This window comes from Eptatretus burgeri, chromosome 1 (assembly GCF_056783735.1).
Source record: "Eptatretus burgeri isolate ZD-2024b chromosome 1, Ebu_testis_v1, whole genome shotgun sequence".
NCBI classification, from domain to species: Eukaryota; Metazoa; Chordata; class Myxini; order Myxiniformes; family Myxinidae; genus Eptatretus; species Eptatretus burgeri.
In genome coordinates, this window is record NC_140961.1 from 162,357,449 (window position 1) to 162,378,252 (window position 20,804).

The 20,804-nt window shown below is 41.5% G+C and overlaps 2 protein-coding genes across 4 annotated transcripts in view; one reads left to right on the plus strand and one right to left on the minus strand.

Moving 5' to 3' along the window:
• LOC147035894 (long-chain fatty acid transport protein 4-like) overlaps positions 1–20,804 on the plus strand; it is a 128,442-nt gene that overhangs the window by 105,623 nt on the left and 2,015 nt on the right. The gene's annotated exons all lie outside the window — the stretch shown is intronic.
• LOC147035896 (ras GTPase-activating protein nGAP-like) overlaps positions 3,087–20,804 on the minus strand; it is a 95,075-nt gene continuing 77,357 nt past the window's right edge. Inside the window, exons 20-21 of one of the 3 annotated variants that reach the window (XR_015049748.1) lie at positions 7,564–7,692; positions 3,087–6,231 (exon numbers count right to left, since the gene is read on the minus strand). Coding sequence is in view for 1 of the 3 variants with exons in the window: in XM_085847931.1 (XP_085704057.1) it covers positions 6,058–6,231 (174 nt within the window). In the remaining 2 variants the exon portion in view is untranslated. The remainder of the gene's footprint in view (positions 6,232–7,563; positions 7,693–20,804) is intronic. The other 2 variants (XM_085847931.1, XM_085847936.1) reach the window with 2 other exon arrangements.

The following is a 20,804-nucleotide window of genomic DNA, read 5'->3' on the forward strand; positions in this document are numbered from 1 at the left end:
GCTTACGCAATGCCAAATAAACCTTTCAACGTTTTAGTAATCATGTGCTTCGGGGATTACACTTCTGCACCGTGTATATAGATGATATTCTAATCACCTCATCAACTCTTACCATCGATTTATTCCAAACACAGCTGGAGTACTGCAGCCACTGAACAAGTTACTCTCAACTGTTAAGCACCCTCAAGTGTTCCGATAGTCGGAGACAACCTTGTCAGCCTTCCACACCATCAAATACGTACTGGCAAACACCTCACTCCAGATTCATCCGAAGCCAGAGGCGCCACCAAGCCCTGGCATTCAGGTTGCGAAAACATCCCAAATCGACTGACAATAAAACATCTATTATATCCTGAACTTCTGGCCTGGCATCCTCTCACTAATACCTTGCTCAGGCAAACAGGTGGAATGGACTATGACCAGGAACTCTTCCTCGTTGACTTGAAGCAGGTCGATAGAGCTTGGCTCCCTGCTTTTCATCGGTCTCTTTTGAATACCTGGCAGGATATATGAGTACAGCGGTTGGAGATCTATGATGCCAAGAAGTTTGTGCACTAGCCACTCTTCCAAAATCGATTATTTTATGGAGAAATCTACCAGCCGATCGTTTATGGAATACTTTACGAAGAGTGGAATTAATAAAATGCGAGAACTCTTGGAGCCTTCCTTGAAGTGATGGTTGCCCGTCAGCTCTGTTTCCGCAACAATTTGCTTGCGGTCAATCAGAACAATGAGCAATGTCATGAAGACAGTAATTCAGACTTCTTTCGTTTGTTTTTTTGTTGTTAAACAACTGAGGTTCTCTTGAATAGAGTGACGAGTCTGGTGTGTTTTCCATCACAGAGAAAAATATAATCTATAAGAGATGTCTAGAAGTGCGTTTACCAGGCTACACAGCACAGTTAAGAAAGAAAGTTAAGAAACCGTTAGAAAGATACCTTACCTGCAGGAGCCTAACTCACTCCAATTTGTAATGTGATGTATAGTTCACCGACTGTTGGTTGTACGGGAGATCTAAATTGGAGACTGGTCCATAAGGCCCTGGCTCACACAGTCATTACTCCACAAGTTTAACCCTTGTGTGTCTAATTTATGTCCTTCTTGTAACAAAATGGAACATTGTCACACGTTTAACCCGTTTATCGAGTGTAAGAGATCGTCATCTCTTTTTCTGTATCTGAGACGCATTGTACAACGCTCCTTCCCAATTCCATATCCAGGCAATGCATGATGTCATCACCAGGTGTCGAAGGAAGGGCGTACTCAGTTTTTACTCTGTTTGTTTGTTTGTCTGGGCAATATCTCAGCTATCCTTTGAGCTAGGAAGCTGAAATTTGGGAACAAAGGTCAAGATGTGCTTTGGCAAAAACGCCATTTTTATTGTTTGATTAATAGATTAATTACTTAATTATTATCGATTTATTAATTACTTATTTTGTTTCTCATCTGGGCAATATCTCATGCACCTTTTGAGCTCGGAAGCTGATATTTGGACATGACAGTGAACAAGTGATTTGGCTATAAAGGGTCATTTTCATTTATTAATCAATAAATTATTCATTTTTCAATTAAATTAATTTTCAAAAAGTTACAGATTCAGATGAAACAGTGGTGGTTTAGGTATACTTAAAAATAATTAAGATATTAATTATTTTACGATTATTCTTTATTTATTTTAATTATGCAAGGAATCAATCGATTATTGGACACTGCTCCGTCCCAATTCCGTCTCCATGTGCTGCATGGCGGCATCGCCGGGCGCTGGAGGATTTAATATTTATTTATTTGGCATGGGGGTGGTGTACAGTACTTTGAATGTACCTCTACTTGTTTTTTGTAAAATTTAAAATTGTTTTTTATTTTCCAATCTTTGTTAATGAGCTTGCATGCAACACTGAAAAAAAACAAGAAGCGACTACTTCGATATCGCGCGGCTGGGGGCAGTAAAAGTCAAGGTTAAGGATGATAAAACAATTTTGCAGTTATAAAATTTAAATGTAGACATGGTGAATTAGCATGCATGATGGGAAGAGTTGTGACATTGGACAAATTTCTATTTACAGCCTTAAGATCAAAGGGATATACGCGGCCATAAGTGTGACAGAAGACACAGGACAGAATAGCCAATTATATAACAGCACGATGTCACCGCACTATAAAAATCTGTGTTTGATTTTGAATTTTTTACTTGGCATTGCTAAGTTTGCAATCTATAAAACCAGAAAGCCAGATTGGTGAATGGCAAAAAACATTGAGCATGTCCTTTTTGTTTCAGAGGTGTGGTGTGTGTGCAGGTTTAAAATTAGAACATGCATATCACGTGATCATGTGTTTGAAGATCAACAGAGCACTGAAGGTGTTTTGTATAAATTCAGTGGAAATAGAGTTTATATTGACACGTAAAGTTAGTTTGTTTGATGAATGTGGGTTGTGCTTAAGAATGGAGAGGGTCGCAGTGTATATTTGTAAACAATAGTGTCTTTCACCTTTTACATGTACAATTTGTGTGATTTTGCTCTTTTTATAATAACATTAATTCAAAAGTCAAAGTATATATATATATATATATATATATATATATATATATATATAATCTCAATAACATTTTCATAACTATGTTGATAAGTGAAGAAATCTAAACAACCATTTTCCAAAAAAAAACATTTTGATTTATTTGATCCGTACAAACCAGCAAAGTGAGAACGTACGTCCCCACCGATGAATCCCAGGTGGAACATTTCCACGTTCAAGATTCTGAGGGTACCTGCCCACTAAAAGTCCAGAAATGCATATTATTGAATGATTTATATGTAGTACACAACTGGTCTTATCAAAATACAAACAAAATGAATGTTGGAGGAAGGAAGAGCAACTGTAAATGCATTTCAAAATCAACATTCACCTTCGTCTTTCCTGGCATGAGACATTCTGGCTGTTTGCAAGAGTGGAATCCTTGGGATCCTGTTTGGGGTTTAAAAAATAATCATGAAAACTCTGCTGCTGGGTCCAAAACATAAATAAACATTTACAACACCCAGAGAACGAATGTCACATGAAATACTGAAAATATATTAAAGCCAAACATTGGGGGGGGGGGGGGGGAACTCACGGGTACATCAAGGGGATCGCACGGGTATGCCTCGGGTATCTCAGGGAGATGTCATGGGGATGTCACGGTGATCACACAGGTATCTCAGAGGGATGTGATGGGGATTTCACGGGTATGTCACAGCGATTTCAGGGGAATCTCAGGGATGTCACAGGGATCTCACAGGGATATAATGGGGATGTCACAGGAATGGAAGACTGTGTAAACACTCGACTTTGTTGAGTGGTGTAATTAAATGGTACGTTGTCACATTATTGTGAGGAATAACCACTGGCCATCACAATCCATAACCAAAGGTTAACGTTTCTGAACAAAACCACATTTTTACCTTAATAGAACATCCTGCGGTTACAATCTCACACTTTTGTCAAGAGTTTTAAGCAATAACCACAAAAGGGTAAGTGGTAGCAAACAGGTTAGTGGGACGTATTATTTAAAAACAAATAAAAAAAAAAAAAACTTTCTTTTAAAATAAAAAACAAAATAACAAGTATATACAGGAAGACTTGGTTCCTATTCAAATGCATTGCTAAATATATACAGGAAGATATTGTTTACATTTTTTAATGCTTCATCTCCCTTTACTGTCCTTTCCAAATGCCTTGGCACTCAGACACTAGCTTCTTCTTCTTCAATTTTAATGTACCCTTTGTTTGGCTCAGAATCCCACGCCTTGTGATCTCACAGCGTTACTTTCCTTCGTGCTATCAATAACCCTTCCGTTCATCCTGGTGGTGATGTTCATCTCCGATTGGTAGAACCTGGAATACAGAAGAATAACCCTGTCTGCAGTGAGTACCGTAACCCACATCTCATACTCCCATGCATCCAGCCAACAACAACAACAACAAAAATTCCTCCTCCTCTTCCTCTTCAACAGTGGAGACCACCAATATTTGAGGTCTCCGATCTAATATTACTGATCTTTGCGATCAGGTTACTGCTGCAGCTCCGGACATTCATTGTAGGCCGAACAAATGTTTCTCTCACAGGATGTTTCTGCTTTCTCTTTCTTTCTCCTTTGCAATTCTCCTTCCTGTTTTCACAGCTCCCACCCCAGTCCTGGAGATGGTGCTATGTCAGGAATTCCATTCCTTACTGTCCATTATACACACAAACCCCTCCTAGCCCATTGGAATACCTCTGGCTCCCACCTAGTATTTCTCTTCATGGAAGAAGAAAAAGAAAAAGAAAAAGAAAAAGAAAAAGAAAAAGAAAAAGAAAAAGAAAAAGAAAAAGAAAAAGAAAAAGAAAAAGAAAAAGAAAAAGAAAAAGAAAAAGAAAAAGAAGAAGAAGAAACCAATCCAGAGTTTTGCTCCCAGTCATGTTCCTCAGCTACATACAACCTTTATCATGCTCTTGAAAACCCTCTCTTCTGTTTTTGCAGATGACATAACATTATATCATACAATACCCCCCCTCATCCCACAAACAGGAAGGCCGAGCAGCTGCATCGCTTTTCTGCCGATATGGAACTAATTACATGCTCATCTAACATGTCTTTCAAATGTCACCCTGTCATTCCGGAAGTATCGTCAAACAAACCCACCTACTCCCTCGGTCAGCCAGGCAATAGAAGGGGTTCAGTCTCTTGAACTTTTCGGCTTCACCATCAGTCAGAGCAAAACTGGCCTCCGAAATCAGCTGCAGACTGGGCATCCTCAGATGTTTGAAGTCATTCCTTGAAGTATCAAATATACCCACAGTCTACAAGGCCTTTATCCATATTTCAATAGAAAAATTCTCTCCATTATGGGCCAGGGGCCCCAGCATAACCCTACCCTCTCTCTCCTCAATGGCCTCTCTTTTTTGTTGGTTTAAACCACCTCTCTAACGCTCTACCCTCTGCTTCCTCCAGCCCTCCCCAGCTACTTCTGGACATATTCGTTCTTCCAGTCATCCCTTCCTGGTTCAACTTCTAAAATCCAGGCTTTCCACCCACTTCCACTCTTGTGAAACTGTCTTCCAGAAGATGGTTCAGTTGCATCCTTTCCTCCAGGGATTCAAGCAGGCGATGCACCACCATCCCACGTCGTCCCCATCCATTCCCACTTTTCTAAGCCATTAACTTTACTGAGCGCAATCCTTACTTGCAGATTACTGTTTCCTCCCATCCTCTTTTGTTGCTAGCTAATGCCCTTGCTTGTATCCAACTGTGACCCCACTGTCACTCCATTGCCTTTTAACCCTCTGTTACTGCACTCTTCCATGAGCCTCGATTTTGGATACAAAAAGGATTTGTAGAAACAAGGTGTTGAAAGGTAACAGGGTACAGAAATTAAACATTATGATGTAAGACATAAGGATGTAAAACTTTCAGTGGGAGATATCTCAACAGTGCTGCAAGTGGAAAATTAGGAAAAACAATTATATTCAAGATAACATGACACAATTTGTGTGGATAACCAAAGTGGTGATAACAGTGAAGATCACAAAGTTAATAAAGAGGAGGATCTTAACTCTTCCCAACAGCAAATTCAATAAGATCATGTCCAAATGATCCTGTGCTGTGAAAAGCAAGAGCAGTTTATAAACAGTACAAAATGTTTTCGCACAAGATGGTGCTCACAAGGCTTCCTTTCAGTAAAATTCCCAGATAACGTTCAGAAACGCTGAAAGGAAATATCAACCTGGCTGTGAAAACTCGAACAGCACAGCAGAGGTAACTGGTAAGTGCAGCGACTGCGTCCATAAACGTCAAATACATGTCCAAGCTGCAAGATGGGTCTTCTCCACCCGACACACATACATATATATATATATATATATATATATATATATATATATATATATATATATATATATATATATATATATATATATATATATATATATATGAGAGATAGATAGATAGATGTGCAGACATTCTGGAAGGAGCCAACACCAGTATGAGGCTTATATCAGTGTGGCAGTCTTCAACAAGGCAGGTGGTGATGGAAGGCATTGCTCTAGCACGTGCTGTGAGTAAATTCCCCGTTCTCGGTGATCGTAAGCTTGGGAGAGAGCGATTGGCTGGTGGATGGAAGGCCATTTCGTGTTTGCCGAGCGCAATGCTCTTGAAGTTGCGTTACAGCATTTAGTAGGTGGCCATTGTTCTCTTCCAATGAGGTAATGCGTTGTTTCTGCAGGGTGCAGGTAATAACGCCATCAGTGTTATCACAATTGATAAACCACCAAGTACACGATAAACACCTTGTCCGATGTTTATTATTATTATTTTTTCAAACATCAAATTACAATATCATACGACACTACTCAATATGTCAGAGTAAAAGGCCGTGCAGCTCCGTGTTGCAGGGTATGTGATTGGTTGCTGCTGGTCAAGTGGAGCAACATGGTTGGACAAAATGCTGAAGTGGATAGACAATGCCGCAGGAGAGGAGGTGTGCCGGCAAGGTAATAAAAGCAAGAGCAGACATTTGTTCAGGTTTTGTGAAAGCTATCTCTCGCTGGGGTCTCTTGCTGTGCTCTGCCAAGAGGAGTCATCACTACTAGTGCTTGGTTCGTGCTTGCCTGCCTCATCGTCCCATTTACATGGGCCGGCAAACACAGAGGAAGGGAGATCTCCAGCTGCTCGCCAGCAGCTCCCTGCTTTGCTGCCCATTGGGGCGGTGTTAGCCTAAAAAACGCAGTCCGGTGTCTGTGCGGATAAAAGTTGAATAAACAAGGCATGTTGTAGGGTATATTATCCAATCAAATTTACTGTCTTGTTGTGTTTGTTTGTTTGTTTATTTATTTATTTATTTATTTATTCATTCATTCATTCTGACATTTGTGCTGAGGACCATTCCATTGTTGTCCTGTTAAAATACATCTATTAAATAATACATTTAGTCTGTTTGTCTTTCAGACTATTTTCTCTTAAACGACTCGACCAAGACAATAAAACCCATATCATTTATATGAAGGTCTTTGTTCGAGGAGTTCCGAGGAGTAGAGGAAAGGCTGGTTCTGGCACACCTTGTGCTAGATGGGCTCCAGAGCTCTGGGAATGCTCCCAGACCCTTACCTTTCGAGATGAATATAGACGTCTTGAGGCAACAGATGTCTGGCTTGTACCACCAAGATTTTTATTTGGATATTGGTATACTCCTTAGTATGCCCAGGCGTCATGCAACAATAGAGGTCTGACTTGTACCAGCGATACATCCAATTAGAGTTATCCCAGTTATTAACATATCACAGCGGCAATGGAAGAAACAAGGCCTTACATTGCTAGGAAATTCAAGCTCGCGGCCCGATTAATAGTGAAGCCAAACAAACTAGAGACAGTCAAGCCAATGCTTTGCTTTCGCAAAGCAATAAAGGAGCTCAAAGCCATCCACCTGAGGTATATCCTATGCACCAATCATCTCCATCTCCAAGCCGCCACCGGAGAGAGAGGATGCCTCGTCATTTAGGATGAGTTCCATCAAATTATTGCCTCCGAAAACTTTCTCGGCAAACTAGACTACCTTGTCCGGCGAGTTCAGGTAGAGTTGGGACTCAGCGACCAGCACCAACTTGAAGCGACCAGCTCCTCGACCAATACACCAGGCACGACATTGATTGCATCGCTAAGACCGTCAAGCACTCCATCGCGACTGTCGGGGGGGGAAGTACAATATTTGTTTGGACTGTCGCGTCGAGATGTTGGTTAACGCTGATACTTCAGAGCTGACCTGCGCCGAGTGCGGAAAGGTCCGAGAATTGATAGGAACCATCTTCGATAAAGCAGAGTTATACTACCAGGAGGGGCAGAATGTCAAATCAGGATCATACAACCTGAATCACCACTTTCAGTTCTGGATGGACCGCATCTTAGTCCGAGAGCCAGAGGAGGAGCTCTGAGATAAAGATGACCCCAATAATACTTATGGAGAAAAACTCCTGGAAATAATTTGGTGTGACAAGAAAAAACATCGCCTACTCACAGTTGATGACATCCGAGCAATGCTGAAAGAAATCGAGCGAACGTATCTGAATAAAAACTCTCCTCTTATTATGTGATGTTTCATGGGTATTGCCCCCCCCTTCCCCCTCACAGCTTCCTGAATCGATCTGCCAATGGGGAAAAAATCTTTTCACGGAAGCCATCAAAATTTGGGACCGGTTCCGAACCACTGGGCAGATGAGCCGTCGTGATTACCCTTACGACATATTCAAGATCTTTGATGAAATCCTACCCGAAGATACTGGCCCATCGGCAGTAGAAGCGAAGAAGTTCTGGTGGGTCATCTACTACATACACATGCAGGGACAGGCTACCCTCAAAAAGATGCGACAGGGAGTGGGAAAAAATTTGTTGAGAGCTTTCTGAGATAGAGTGGACTGCCACTAACCAGGCAAAAGCCCAGCGGTACCGGCCGCTCCAACACTGGACTTCCTGCTGCACAGGACATCATACTCTGGTGGTTATTTGCTTTGCAAAGTTTGTTTTCTGTAATTATTGAGCACAAAACGAACCCAAGATTTCTTCACCGTACAGATCGTATCATTTAAAAGTCCAGGGTACTGTGTTGAGCACATCAACGATTTTAAATAAATCAATCATCCATCGCTTAGTATACCCCTTCTCAAAATGTGATTTCCATCGGTGTATTCGTACGATATCGCCAACCCTAAACTTTGGTTTCCTCAGATTAATTTTGTGTTCATATTCCAATTTTGCGAATGGTTCTGAGGGTTTCCATTTTGTTCTCGAGTGTACTGTGTCATTGTAAGCATCTACAACATATTGTATGATGGAAACCCATTTCTTACTAGCCGAAACCCCGTCACAGACGGATTCCGTTCCATGAGCCCAATATGACGACCAGTGGTGGCTCTTGTAAGAGCCGGTTCCCAGTCGATGTACTCCATGGCCTTACCTAATGAGGCCTACAAAACGTCCTTGTACACGACATTTTGGTATACACTACTCCTTGAGAAGAAGTCCCCTGATTTGTGCACGTGTCTAATTTGACGTACAAACACCATGTCAAAACTTCTCAGGTCACAGTACCGAGAAAAATGTGACGCGACCGCTAGGAGCACAAAATTGGTCCTTCAGTATTAATACATAGAAGATACAATGTTTCTTGTTCCATTTTTTTGTGTCAAATTCACATTCTGAGGGAGTCGGCATGTGCAGAAGAGGGTTTTACATTGCAGACGCTATTTTCGAGGAGTGGAATTACACCTCTTAGCGGTGACGGTCTGTCGACGACAGACGTAATGACGTTCAGCGAATGACCGATGATGTCATGACGTCCTTACGCCTCTCAGCGGTGACGTCACACGTCGCCATGTAAACAAATGTAAAACGAAAAGTGTTTATTCCGCTTCAGAGTTGAAGTTTGACTATTGGCACTATGTGCGATGCACTCTCACAGGTACGAAGTTTATTTCAGTCCAGGTCACAGCACCGAGAAAAACGTGACGCGACCGCTAGGAGGAGCACGAAATTAGTCCTTCAGTATTAATATATAGATGGCCGAGGTGTGTAAACTTTTTGTACAATCTCTCCTTCAAAGTGCGATTAAAACGCTCAATTTCCCATTCAAACTAAAACGAAACAGCCTTTCCTTCCTTAAAGGTACTGTACAATGCAATACCATGGGCCTTCAGAAAATCCATAAATACTCAATTGTAGAATTCTGTGCCCTCATCAGTCCATAACTTCTTTGGTTTCCTTTTGCTTTTCCTAAATATCCCGTTGAAAGCCAACATTAGAGCATTTCCTCTTGTTCTTCAAAGGAACAGCCCACGCATATCTACTCCTCAAAACAATAACGCATAAAGCAAACATATCCCCTATCATTATTAAGTTCAATCAAGTCAGCAGACCAAATGTAATCAAACTCTTTGGAATAAACCTTCCTTCATTTAAACTTTGTGATTATTGGTTTATGCTATTTATCAGTCAAAAGCTCTTCAGTCTTAATGACATCATCAGAGATTAAAAGCTTTTTGAGGGCTCTGCCCACAGTGGAACACCAAAGGTAAATTATACGACATTTCTCTATCGGCTTCGTGTTTTCTCATCCAAAGTAGTCAGGTCAGTTCAGGTATGGGAATATGTGCCGGAACAGTGCGTCACTGCGTTCACTCTCTACCGGTACTCCAGGGACCTCCATCTGGCCATCCCCAGGCAGATACCTGGCCCATCCCCATCTCCTTGAGATGCCGATCAACGTGCTGCAACCAGGAGGAAAGTGGTCAGTCCATTGGCCTCCTCCACTCACGAGACTCCCCTGCTGAGAGAATCTGGTGAGCAGGATCAACGTCAGGAAAACAAGCCACATTTCCATACAGCCGCAGCTGACACTCATGGACTATTATGCAGGTAACAAATCTCATTTGAGTCTCTCTCAGCAACCGCTCGTTGGACAAAAAGTCTGAGCAGTGAGCCAAGGATTCCTCCAGAGACCTGGTACCAAGGGAATTAAGTCTCCATCTCAGATCCCTGGTCAAATTCCAAGTCTCACATCCATAGAGCAAGACTGGAAGCACCAAGGACCTGAAGACTCAGACTTTCTTGCTCCCGCCCAGGTACCGGCAGCACCACACCCCATGATCCAGCGAATCCATGACTCCCCAGGCCCGACCCAGATGTCTGTTGACCTCTGGCTCACATCCAGCGGAGACATGAATAGAGCAAGTGCCAAGGTAAGTGACTATCCGTGACCTCAACATCCTCACCACAAACAGGTACAGACAGGACAGCAAAATCCAAGATATCATTCAGCACCTCAAGGGCCCCAAAAAGAATATCTCGAGTCTCCGCAAAGATGACTGCATCATCTGCGAAGTCAAGGTCAGAGATCTTGACATTCACAAATGATGCACCGCAGCTTGATCGCTCCAACACATTCCTCAGAATCCAGTCCATACAAGTGCTGTAAAGTGTTGGGGCCAGTACAATCTCTTATGAACTCCAGCAACAACTGGAAATAAGCAGAGATGGTATCATGACATCTCACAGCACTCTCAGTACCAGAATATAGTTCAGATGTCAGATTGATCAGTTTTGGTGGCACCCCACGAAGACCAAGAATCCTCCAGAGGGCATCCCGATTCACTGAATCAAACGCTTTACAGAGATCAACATAGACTGCAAGCAGCCCCTGCCGAAACTCTCGTCTGCGTTCGGTGAGGACACGAAGAGCAAGGATACGGTCAATCGTTAACTTCTTTGGTGTAAAGCCTGACTGCTCTGGACGCTGGTGCTCAAGCAGATGGTGGCGAATCCTATCAAGAATTATCTGAGCAAAGACCTTGCCCAGCACTGAGAGCAGCGTCACCCCTCGATAGTTGTTGCAATCTTGGCGATCACTCTTCCCTTTCTAGAGAGGGACAACAAGACCCCTCTTCCAGTCAGTTGGGATGATGCCTGTGTTCCAGGCAGAGCACAGAACTGCATACAACAACACGAGTACAGCATTTCCACCAGCCTTGAGAATTTCAGCATGGATGACCCAGATCCCAGGAGCTTTACCCCATTTCAACCGGTTCATCGCAGCCTGTGTTTCCACAAACGAAGGTGAACCACAGTTTATTGGAGGGTTAACAATCAGGATTATAACACCCCTGACATCTAAGTTGACAGCTGTTGGATCAGCCTGGTCCAGCCGCTCAAAGTAACCAGCCCAGCGGGTCTTCACTTCAGACTCCTCTGTCAAGAGCCTACCACACTCTGCTCTAACTGCAGTACACCGAGGGACAGGCTTTGAGGAACGCAATGCGCAAATTCCCCTGTAAGCATGAGAATCACTTGACCACAGGTGATGCTCTACCCCCCACAGATTCCTCGCACATAGGCCTCCTTGTCCACCCTGAGTGCATGTCGAGTTTTACGCCTCAGCTCCCTGAACAGCTCAGCTCTGCCATTCAGCCTGGCCCTGTAACTCTGGTCAATGGTATCCAGTGTCCCTTGGGAGAGAAAATTTTTCTTCACCCGACAGTGAGTTCCAAGAGATCCACCGGCAACATCAAGGACAGTGGTCTTGAAGGCAGTCCACAATTCTTCAGGATCCCCCAAAGCATGCAGAACTCCCAAATCCCCACTCAGCCTGTTCGCAAACTCCTCAGCTACCCTCTCATCTTTGAGCTTGCCAACATCCAGCCGAGGCTGGGATAGTTCCATTCTCCTGGATTTAAGCTGTAACTTCAGAGTTGCTACAACAAGCCACTGGTCAGTATTGAGGAACTCAGCACTCCTGTGGACCCTGCAGTTATGGATAATCCTCCAGCAACCATCAACGAGGACATGGTCAATCTCCTTTGCCCCACTGCCAGCATTGGAATCCCAAGTCCAGCGATGAGCCTGTGAGCGCTGAAACCATGAACCGGCCACCCTAAATCCATGACTTCTTGCAAAGTCAAGGAACTTAGTGCTATTCTGGTTCACAGTTCCAGACCCATGGGGACCAAAACATGTCTCATAACCATCCCCATCAGTTCCAGTCGATGCATTGAAATCCCCCAAGACCGGAAGAGTATCTCTCGTGGGGCACTGATCAACCACAGACTCGAGTGTGGTGTAGAATGTGTCCTTCACGGTGAGATCACTCGCCTCAGTCGGAGCATATACAGAGACCAGGGAAATGACACCAAAGGAGTGACGAATCCTTAGTCTCACAATACGATCATTGACCAGCGTTACGTCAATTATCATTGGAGTCAGCTTATTGGACACAGCTACAGCAACTCCTTGTCAGAGTGACAAAGACTAATAGTCAGAGTAACCACCAGCCATGATCTCACTGCAATCAGGTCTCCGAACCTCAGAGAGTGCTGCAATACTAATATCCAAACGCTTGAGCTCAGATGATAACAGACAGGTGATCATCCTCTCTTAGTGATAGGACATTCCAAGTACCCAGCTGAAGGGACCGCTTCAGGTTAACCCAAGGAGACCACCGTCTGGTGGACGACACCTCAGCACCACCCCGACACACACTACCGCAATCTGACCCGGGAAGGTTACCCCGTGGTTTCCCTCCTATCATCAAAGATTGGGGGTCCCGAAGGCTTTCTCCCAATCCCGTCATCCGGTGAGCAGCTCTGTGAAGGGCAGCTGCACAGGAGGTACTCCCACGGAGTTGGTTTTCAGGGGGTTTTTTATGCTCTCAGAATGTTTTGCAGAATAAAGGGTTTTACGGTGGCTGGAGTGCAAATCCTGCCACCAACCTCCTAATAAAAAGTGACCCAACTGCAGGACGATGTCCACACACAGTTGGGCACGAGATATGATGGCCTTTGGCTCACAAGGCGCTCCTCCGCCCTTTGACAGGTTTTGTTTTTCATCCTGCTGGGTGTCCATGTCATACACCCTCCTCACCAAGAAACTTGGTGGGGGAGACGGTTTCGTCGCCGCCAACCCGACCATGGAACAAGTTAGTACAGGTTTACATGGTACCTGTAGCAAGTCACAGATCTAATCTGACCTGATTTGACATATACAAAGTAGTGACATTCCCATATTAAATATTGTGCCTCATGCACACTTCATCAACCCTATTTTTGGGTCTGCTACAAGGTTTAGGATTACCACTGTGGGGGAAAAAATTTATATTAATGTATTCTAAATTGTAACAAATGGAGTTTTAGAAATGTAACTTTTATGCTACAAGTTGAATTGGCTGTCCTTTCTGGCGAAGAGACTTTTGCCCGAAATGATGATAAATGTCTTGGTCTGGAGCGGAGTGACCTGAGCTGATAACAGCGAAACGTTGCCTCAAAATGTACGAAGTGGCTTCTCGTCTAAAGGACACGTCTGCATTCTGGGTTGATAGCCCCCACCACTCTCTCATGAAAGTATAAAATGCTTTGCATGTAAAATTGTTTCAGTGCAAGTACCTGAGGAAGTATTAGAATCTCAGTGGCTTGTGCTCCTTGGAACTGACCAAGTACCAAGTTAGAATAAAACTCTCTGATGTAATGTGGAAGTGAATTGAATCGGGTTGGTCTAACTGTTAACTAAAGTAAGAATAAATGAAATAGAACCAAATAATATTGCAATCAATGGGGATTCTTAAGTTCATTGTATGAGGGTGAGAAGTGTATGGTATATAATTAGAATAATAAATTGTTTCACAAGGAAGGACTTGTGTGGACATCGATTTTCGGTGTCAATGGGTTTTATGCAGGATTTTATAACCAAATCGGACAAACGTTAAACTCTGTCTGAAGTCAAATAGGATTCCACAATCGGCCAGGTAGAATCCTTCAACGATCACAACAAGGTGGGTTTAAAAAAATCCACATCACCAGCTTCATCTAATCTCTTTTCCAGGTTTGTGCCAGGACCACAGAACGAATATCATGGGAGATGTAGTTCTCCGGGTATCCCAGTCGTTGTAAACTTACTTCCTGATAGCAATTTTTGAATATCTCCTCCACTTTTCTGCTTCGAAATGAATTGACTCTTTTTTTTGTTCCACACACCGTACATATCCCTTTCTGTGTAACTCTGTTATTTTTACTTTTTGGAATAGAGATATTTCTAGTCTCGGTACAATGAATCATTCTATTTTAACTCATACAGAATATAAGAAGCTTTTTCGCTTTCAACATAAACATTTGGATCTTCACTTTGCAAAAGCAGAAAATAGGAAGTAGCGTCTTCATACTTTCCTCCATAAAGGTTTACTATACGAAGTACTCAAATAATTTTCTTCTCTCATTTTTAGGATTAAGTTGATCAAATACCAAAGTCATATCTACATCTTCTCCATCAGCTAACTCTATACTCAGCTTTCCTAATCTCAAAGTTTTCTCTCCTTCACTTAAATCACTCATTTTAATTGCTGTGTCGAACTTTTTAAAAGGGTAAATAAATTAGACCTTGAACGTTCAAAGGTAATCAGCATTTAATGTCTTGTGCTTCTTTTCTTCTATCTCATCCCCAACCCCATCCTCATCAACATCCCTTTAAACCTTTGAACCATCTCCCCATAGTATATCATACATATGAGGCACCGCGAGGAGGAGTGATGTCAGGGACACATCGGCCATTTTGGAGTTAATGCCATACAGCACTATTTTAACCCTTACCCTATCATCCGAGCTTATCATAATCATATCATTAAAAAATGTCGCTTACATCACTCCTCCTCGCGGAGCCTCATATGTTCATCAGGATTTGACGATATTCCTGCATCTGTAATTATTTTTATTTAGAATGGGGAACCAATAACATTCATTCAGCGTTTCTAAAAGAGCTCGAGGTTTTGCAAATTTTAATTTTTCCTTTTGTTTATTAATATTTTCATTATATCCATATTTGTGGGTTGAGCAACATCAGTGTAAAACCACCTACTAATTGAGAATGTTTCATTACGACGTTGTAGATTATATTTCAAAAAACATCGAATGCCTTTTTCTCGCAAGTATCTTTGGATACAAAAATGGTAATTTTCTTGAAGAGTTCCCTCACTTCCTGCCATGTATTATATATATTTTTTATTCTTCAGAAATATACGAAATATTAAAATGAAAACACAACACCATCAGATCTTCCCATCGTCATATCGGTTTGTAAACCCTTACTTATTACAGACAACTGTGTTTCTCTTGAATTCATCATATAAACCATCGCGAGGCTTTCATAGATTTTTTTTCTGATCAAAATCTTGTATTCGTTGTTTGCTAATTGTGCTTTCACAAATCTCATTGCTTCTGCAGAGTGGATAAATAATAGTCTTCCTTGCGAGAATGTTTCAATTGTTCAAGGTCTTGTAGGTTTATTGAAAATGACCAATTATACCCAAAATCAGGTATATCGTATTCCCAAGGTGCTACTCTCATATGGCCAACGCACCCTTGTTTATAAAACTTTATTTATATTGGAACGTTGAACGATGTAGTACTCGGCATTGATGTTGCTATTTCTGTATTTTTTGAATAAATAGCAGTTTTGCTTATGGTGAGGTTTTGTACCAAATCATTTAATCTCACCAAGTCGTTATCATCTGTAGGACTCGGGTAATTGGTTAATTTATAATAATTCCCCATATTGATATTTTGCGTAATACGATATTTCTGCCACTCTGTCTGTGCTTTTGTGTAATAAATGGACAAGTCACCATCCAACTCTTGTGACACACTGAAGGTAGATCCATCCTTTTCAACATACACCATATATTCATAGCAGATTTAAAATGTCATAGAAATCCCCGTTGTTGTTGAGATTAAATAGCACATATAAGCACAATTGTCCGCAACATTTCGAATCAATGGCTTGTGTTTGAAACGTCTGATAAACACCTTCCCTAAAAAGTTTTCTAACTTTAATAGGCAGTGGAAGACCATAACTGTCGAAATAATATTTTTCAGCCTTATCATTAAAATCACATTCCCAATGAGAACCATTCCCACTTCCATCTTCCAAATTCATAATAATATTCTTGATACCTTTGGGCAAACTTAATAATTTGTCTCTCCTACAGATTACTACATCAATTTTTTAGCCTTTCACACTATTTAAGTTCTACATTCGATGTTGTATTTTTCACAAATTCTTTAAACCACTCGCTGATACTCATGCATATTTATAAAAAATATATACAATAAATCACCTGTTTTTGTAAATTTAACACCAGCTTGTTCAATAGAAGAAAGCATATCTCCAACTAACAATCTAGCTTTATCTGGAAGGCTTTCCAGCTTTTGAGCAAAATCTACAATCACACCGCTACCTGCAGCAATTTGTTTCTCAATTATCTCTTTGCTAATGACTCCACCCTCTGTCATACCATCTGTCATCCCTCAGCTTGCCGCTCTCTGCAGATATGGATAAAATCACAAACTGGTCCAACATGTGGAACATGTCTTTCAAACCGGACAAATCTCACACTCTCACAATGTCTCTCCGAAAGGACCGTTTGGAACCCTCCCCCCTCCCCCCATCAGCTTTCTCAGCAATCCACTGGAAGCAGTCCTTTCATTCAGGCTTCTGGGTCTCACTATCTGCCGTGATCTTTCCTGGGAAAGCCACATTTCCAACCTGGCCTCCAAAGCCAGTTGCCGACTGGGAATCCTCCTTCGTGCAAAGTCCTTCCTCGGATGGACCACCTGAGCTCCTGACCACATACAAAGCCTTCGTCCGCAGCCTCATAGAGTACTGCTCTCCACTCTGGGCTGGTGCTCCTGCCTCTCACCTTTCTCGGCTTCATGCAGTGGAAACCAAGGAATTTAGGATCATTGGTATCTCCCGCGATGAGACTGAGTCTTTGGGCCTCTCACTCTATCACCACAGGCAGGTCAGTGGTCTTTCTGTCTTCTACAGTCTCCTTGCCGGTCTCACCCCCCCCCCCCCGCTCTATCTGCGATATGTCCCAATCATATTTATGCAGGGCGCTCAAGATCTGCCAACAACCCCCTTCTGGTAAAACTACCAAAATGACAATTCACTGATCACCTTCACTCTTTCATTCCTCTTTCTTCCCACCTTTGGAATAAACTCCCACATGCTGTTCAATCCCATTCTTCCCTCCAGGCCTTCAAAACAGCTGTTCACCACCACATCTTATCGTCCCCCATCCAAATCCTCGATCTTTTCTTCCCCTATTACTCGACCCCAAACCCACCTCCTTCAAATTCCGTGCTTTCCTTCCTGAAAGTCCCTAGAATGTCCATCTTGTATACTCTGTGTTCCCCACCCCATCCCTCTCCCTTCCACAGATCTCCTTATGTCTCTGTTCTCCACTGTTTTGTCCTTCCTTCTCTCACCCCTCTCATCTCATGCTCCCCTTGCTGTGTGTTTTGTGGTAGCTCTCATATGAGCCTTGACAGTGTATGCAAAAAAAAAAAGAATCTCATGTCTTTCCAGCTCTTTTGAGCATGTAGCCTTCCTTTTGTTAGCAGTTTTTACCGCCGATGAAATCCCTCCCGTCCAGGCTCCCGCAGCACCAAGACCCACCAGTAAAAGGGGAAGGGATATAATAAATCTTCCACTCGTCTCCCTTATCGAATATTTCTTCAACATAGATTTTGTTATTTTTACTCGTAGCCGACCAGTATCATATATGGTTTCCACTTGTTCTCTCGTGAGTAAAACATCAATTCTTACAACACCTTTTCTTTGAATTGTATCAACGTTGATAGAACAAGGTTTTCGATTTTGAATGCAAAATTTTAGTTTTTCGAAGTTGCTTTGATTAACATAGGCTCCCGTTGGTACTTTGCAACTCCTCATCTTATTAAATCGCCAACAAACAATTAGGTAATATTAACCATCACGGCATTTTCTGCATTAATCGCCATTTCAGTTTTTTCCAAAAGCAAACAATATGTATCAACTTCTTCGCTCTCTCCTCTTTCAATGTACAGGGAAGTATCTACTCTAATAGACTTTATAGTTTCCTTTTGAGAACTCAGGTCAAGCACATAGATTGTATCAAGCTTTTTAAATGTGACCATATCCATAATGGGCTCTTTATTACCATTACTTTCACACACCTTTGGGAAGACATGTATGCTTCCGCATAATCATTTTTATCCCAATCAATTTCCAATCTATCACATGGGTAAAATGTTCCATCCAGAGAAACTCGAAGTTGTTTGACCTTGGTATTTGCAGTTAACACGTTGTTCTTATCAGTCATGGTATCTCCATCTGGTTCCTTAAATATGAGCCACAAGTATCATGGCTTTCCCTCCAGAACACCCAAGTTCTAAGTGCAGGTAGTTTGGTTCAGTTTAACATGTTGGCATCTCCTTTTCAGGTATGATACATGCAGCGGCTTCTTTGAATTAAGTTTTCTATTCAACATCTCCTCCGTTTTCAGATTAGGAGTGTATTCACTGATATACCAAACACAGTTCATTAATAATGAATTCATTGTTATCACCGAAAGCATTCACAACACCAAAAAGCACTCTGTTTTCATTGTTATTTCGCTGGAGTTGAAATCAAATTTTAAGTACATACAGAACTTTATCATAATCACAGAATCCAAATATCCCTTTAAGAGGAACTGCCATGGTAAAACTATTCTCTGCTTTTGTATCATCATTAAACATTGACTTTCTTTGATTATAGCCCGGGTCAGTGTTTGTTCTCTTCGCCATAACAGGGATAAAACCTTCAACAGCCCCCTTACCCATTCTTTTACAAAATGAATATAGTGTAAATTTCATCATTTACACTTCGGATGAAAATTTACACAAGAAGAAACTATCGGCTACATTCAAGTAAGTTTGTTGATTATTTATTTCAAAACGTTTTGTTCCGTTTTTATTCCAGTCTGTTCCTGCTATGGCATTTACCTTGAAGTAGTCTTCCTTTTTGGTAGAGTTTGAGATGATGATGGTATCATCCAAATCGTAGACACTATCCATCGCTTCCATACTTGTGTATATTTAGCAATACATATTTTTACACTAAAACTTTTGAAATCCTGATCCCAATATGTGGATAATTTTTTGTTTTTCTTGTGGGGAGAGTTGAGTTTTACCTCTCTATTTCTTTGATAACCTGTAATTTACGAGATTCCTTCTGAGCATCTGTCACATTCTTATAGCACTCGCAACATTTCCCACAGCAGAAGCGGTCGAACCTATGAGGTTCTTATGTTTAAGAATGTTTGAACCAATGCCCATTAGAGTATCCATTATTCCATCTCCACTTCGAAACTGTTCTCCAACACTGGTTTGCCTTTTAGGTTTGTAGTATCCTCTACCAAGATAAACACCTTTACCCTGGGGATTGTTCGAAGAACGTTATGGGTTAAGGTATATACCCTCTCCGTCAGTAATTATTTTATATTTCTTCAGCTTATGCTTCCTCACAGTTGGCATTATATAACACTATGTAGGAAAATTCGCTTAATTGCTTCGCAAATAAGAAACTTCTCGTAAGTGAATTCTAATGGACATAAATTTCTCCATTGAAGGAAATCAGGTGATTACTTTGGTAGGTAATTCTAAAATTTACTCTGTAGATGATTTTAGCTGATACAGGCAGATAAACAAGATTTTTCAGTTCCATGTTGAATTCATATCCAATGCGGGTTGAGTTATGCATTGAAGGAGAATATTACATTTGTTATTTTACCGTCGTTGTAAGCCCCATCAACCAAACCACCGTGAATCGACACAGAATTTATACCTGAAGATATTTGGATTGTGTCATCGCTGTAAAAAAGTGTTCATTTCAATCTTTTTTGAGGAGAAACCCAATAATTCTCGAAATGAATTATCAATGGTGAGATCAACTTTGTAAATGATTTTCAACTGAATTTTTGAAGTATGTTTTTGGACGCCTATGGTTATATTTATTGGCTCGTCCCGTTGTTTTTTCATAAGGTATGCAAATTCAGAAGATATTTGAGAAATATCATATGCTCTGGGTGGGATTGTTATCGTTTTATACCCACTTCCCGCATTATAACTGAACTTGTTATTTTTGTCCGTGATGTTGGACAGGGTATTATAAGTTTCCATTGACAATAGTGAAGCTTCGTATTCTTTTGGAAGGTCAAGTTGTAGTGGGTATGGGAACGAAGCCGTGTGATCACTAGTTGTGAAGTTAAAGCTTAACATCATGCTTCTCATTGTATATAGGATAACATATCATTGTACTAACCTTTATTAATTAATTTCATATTCATCAACTGGTCTAAAATGGCTGATGCCTCACTAAAGCAATTGTTGTTCGTAGCCTTCTTACTACCTAATAGTAATAGCAGTCTATAAACGAGCTGTGCTGGGTCATTTGGAAGAAAGCTAA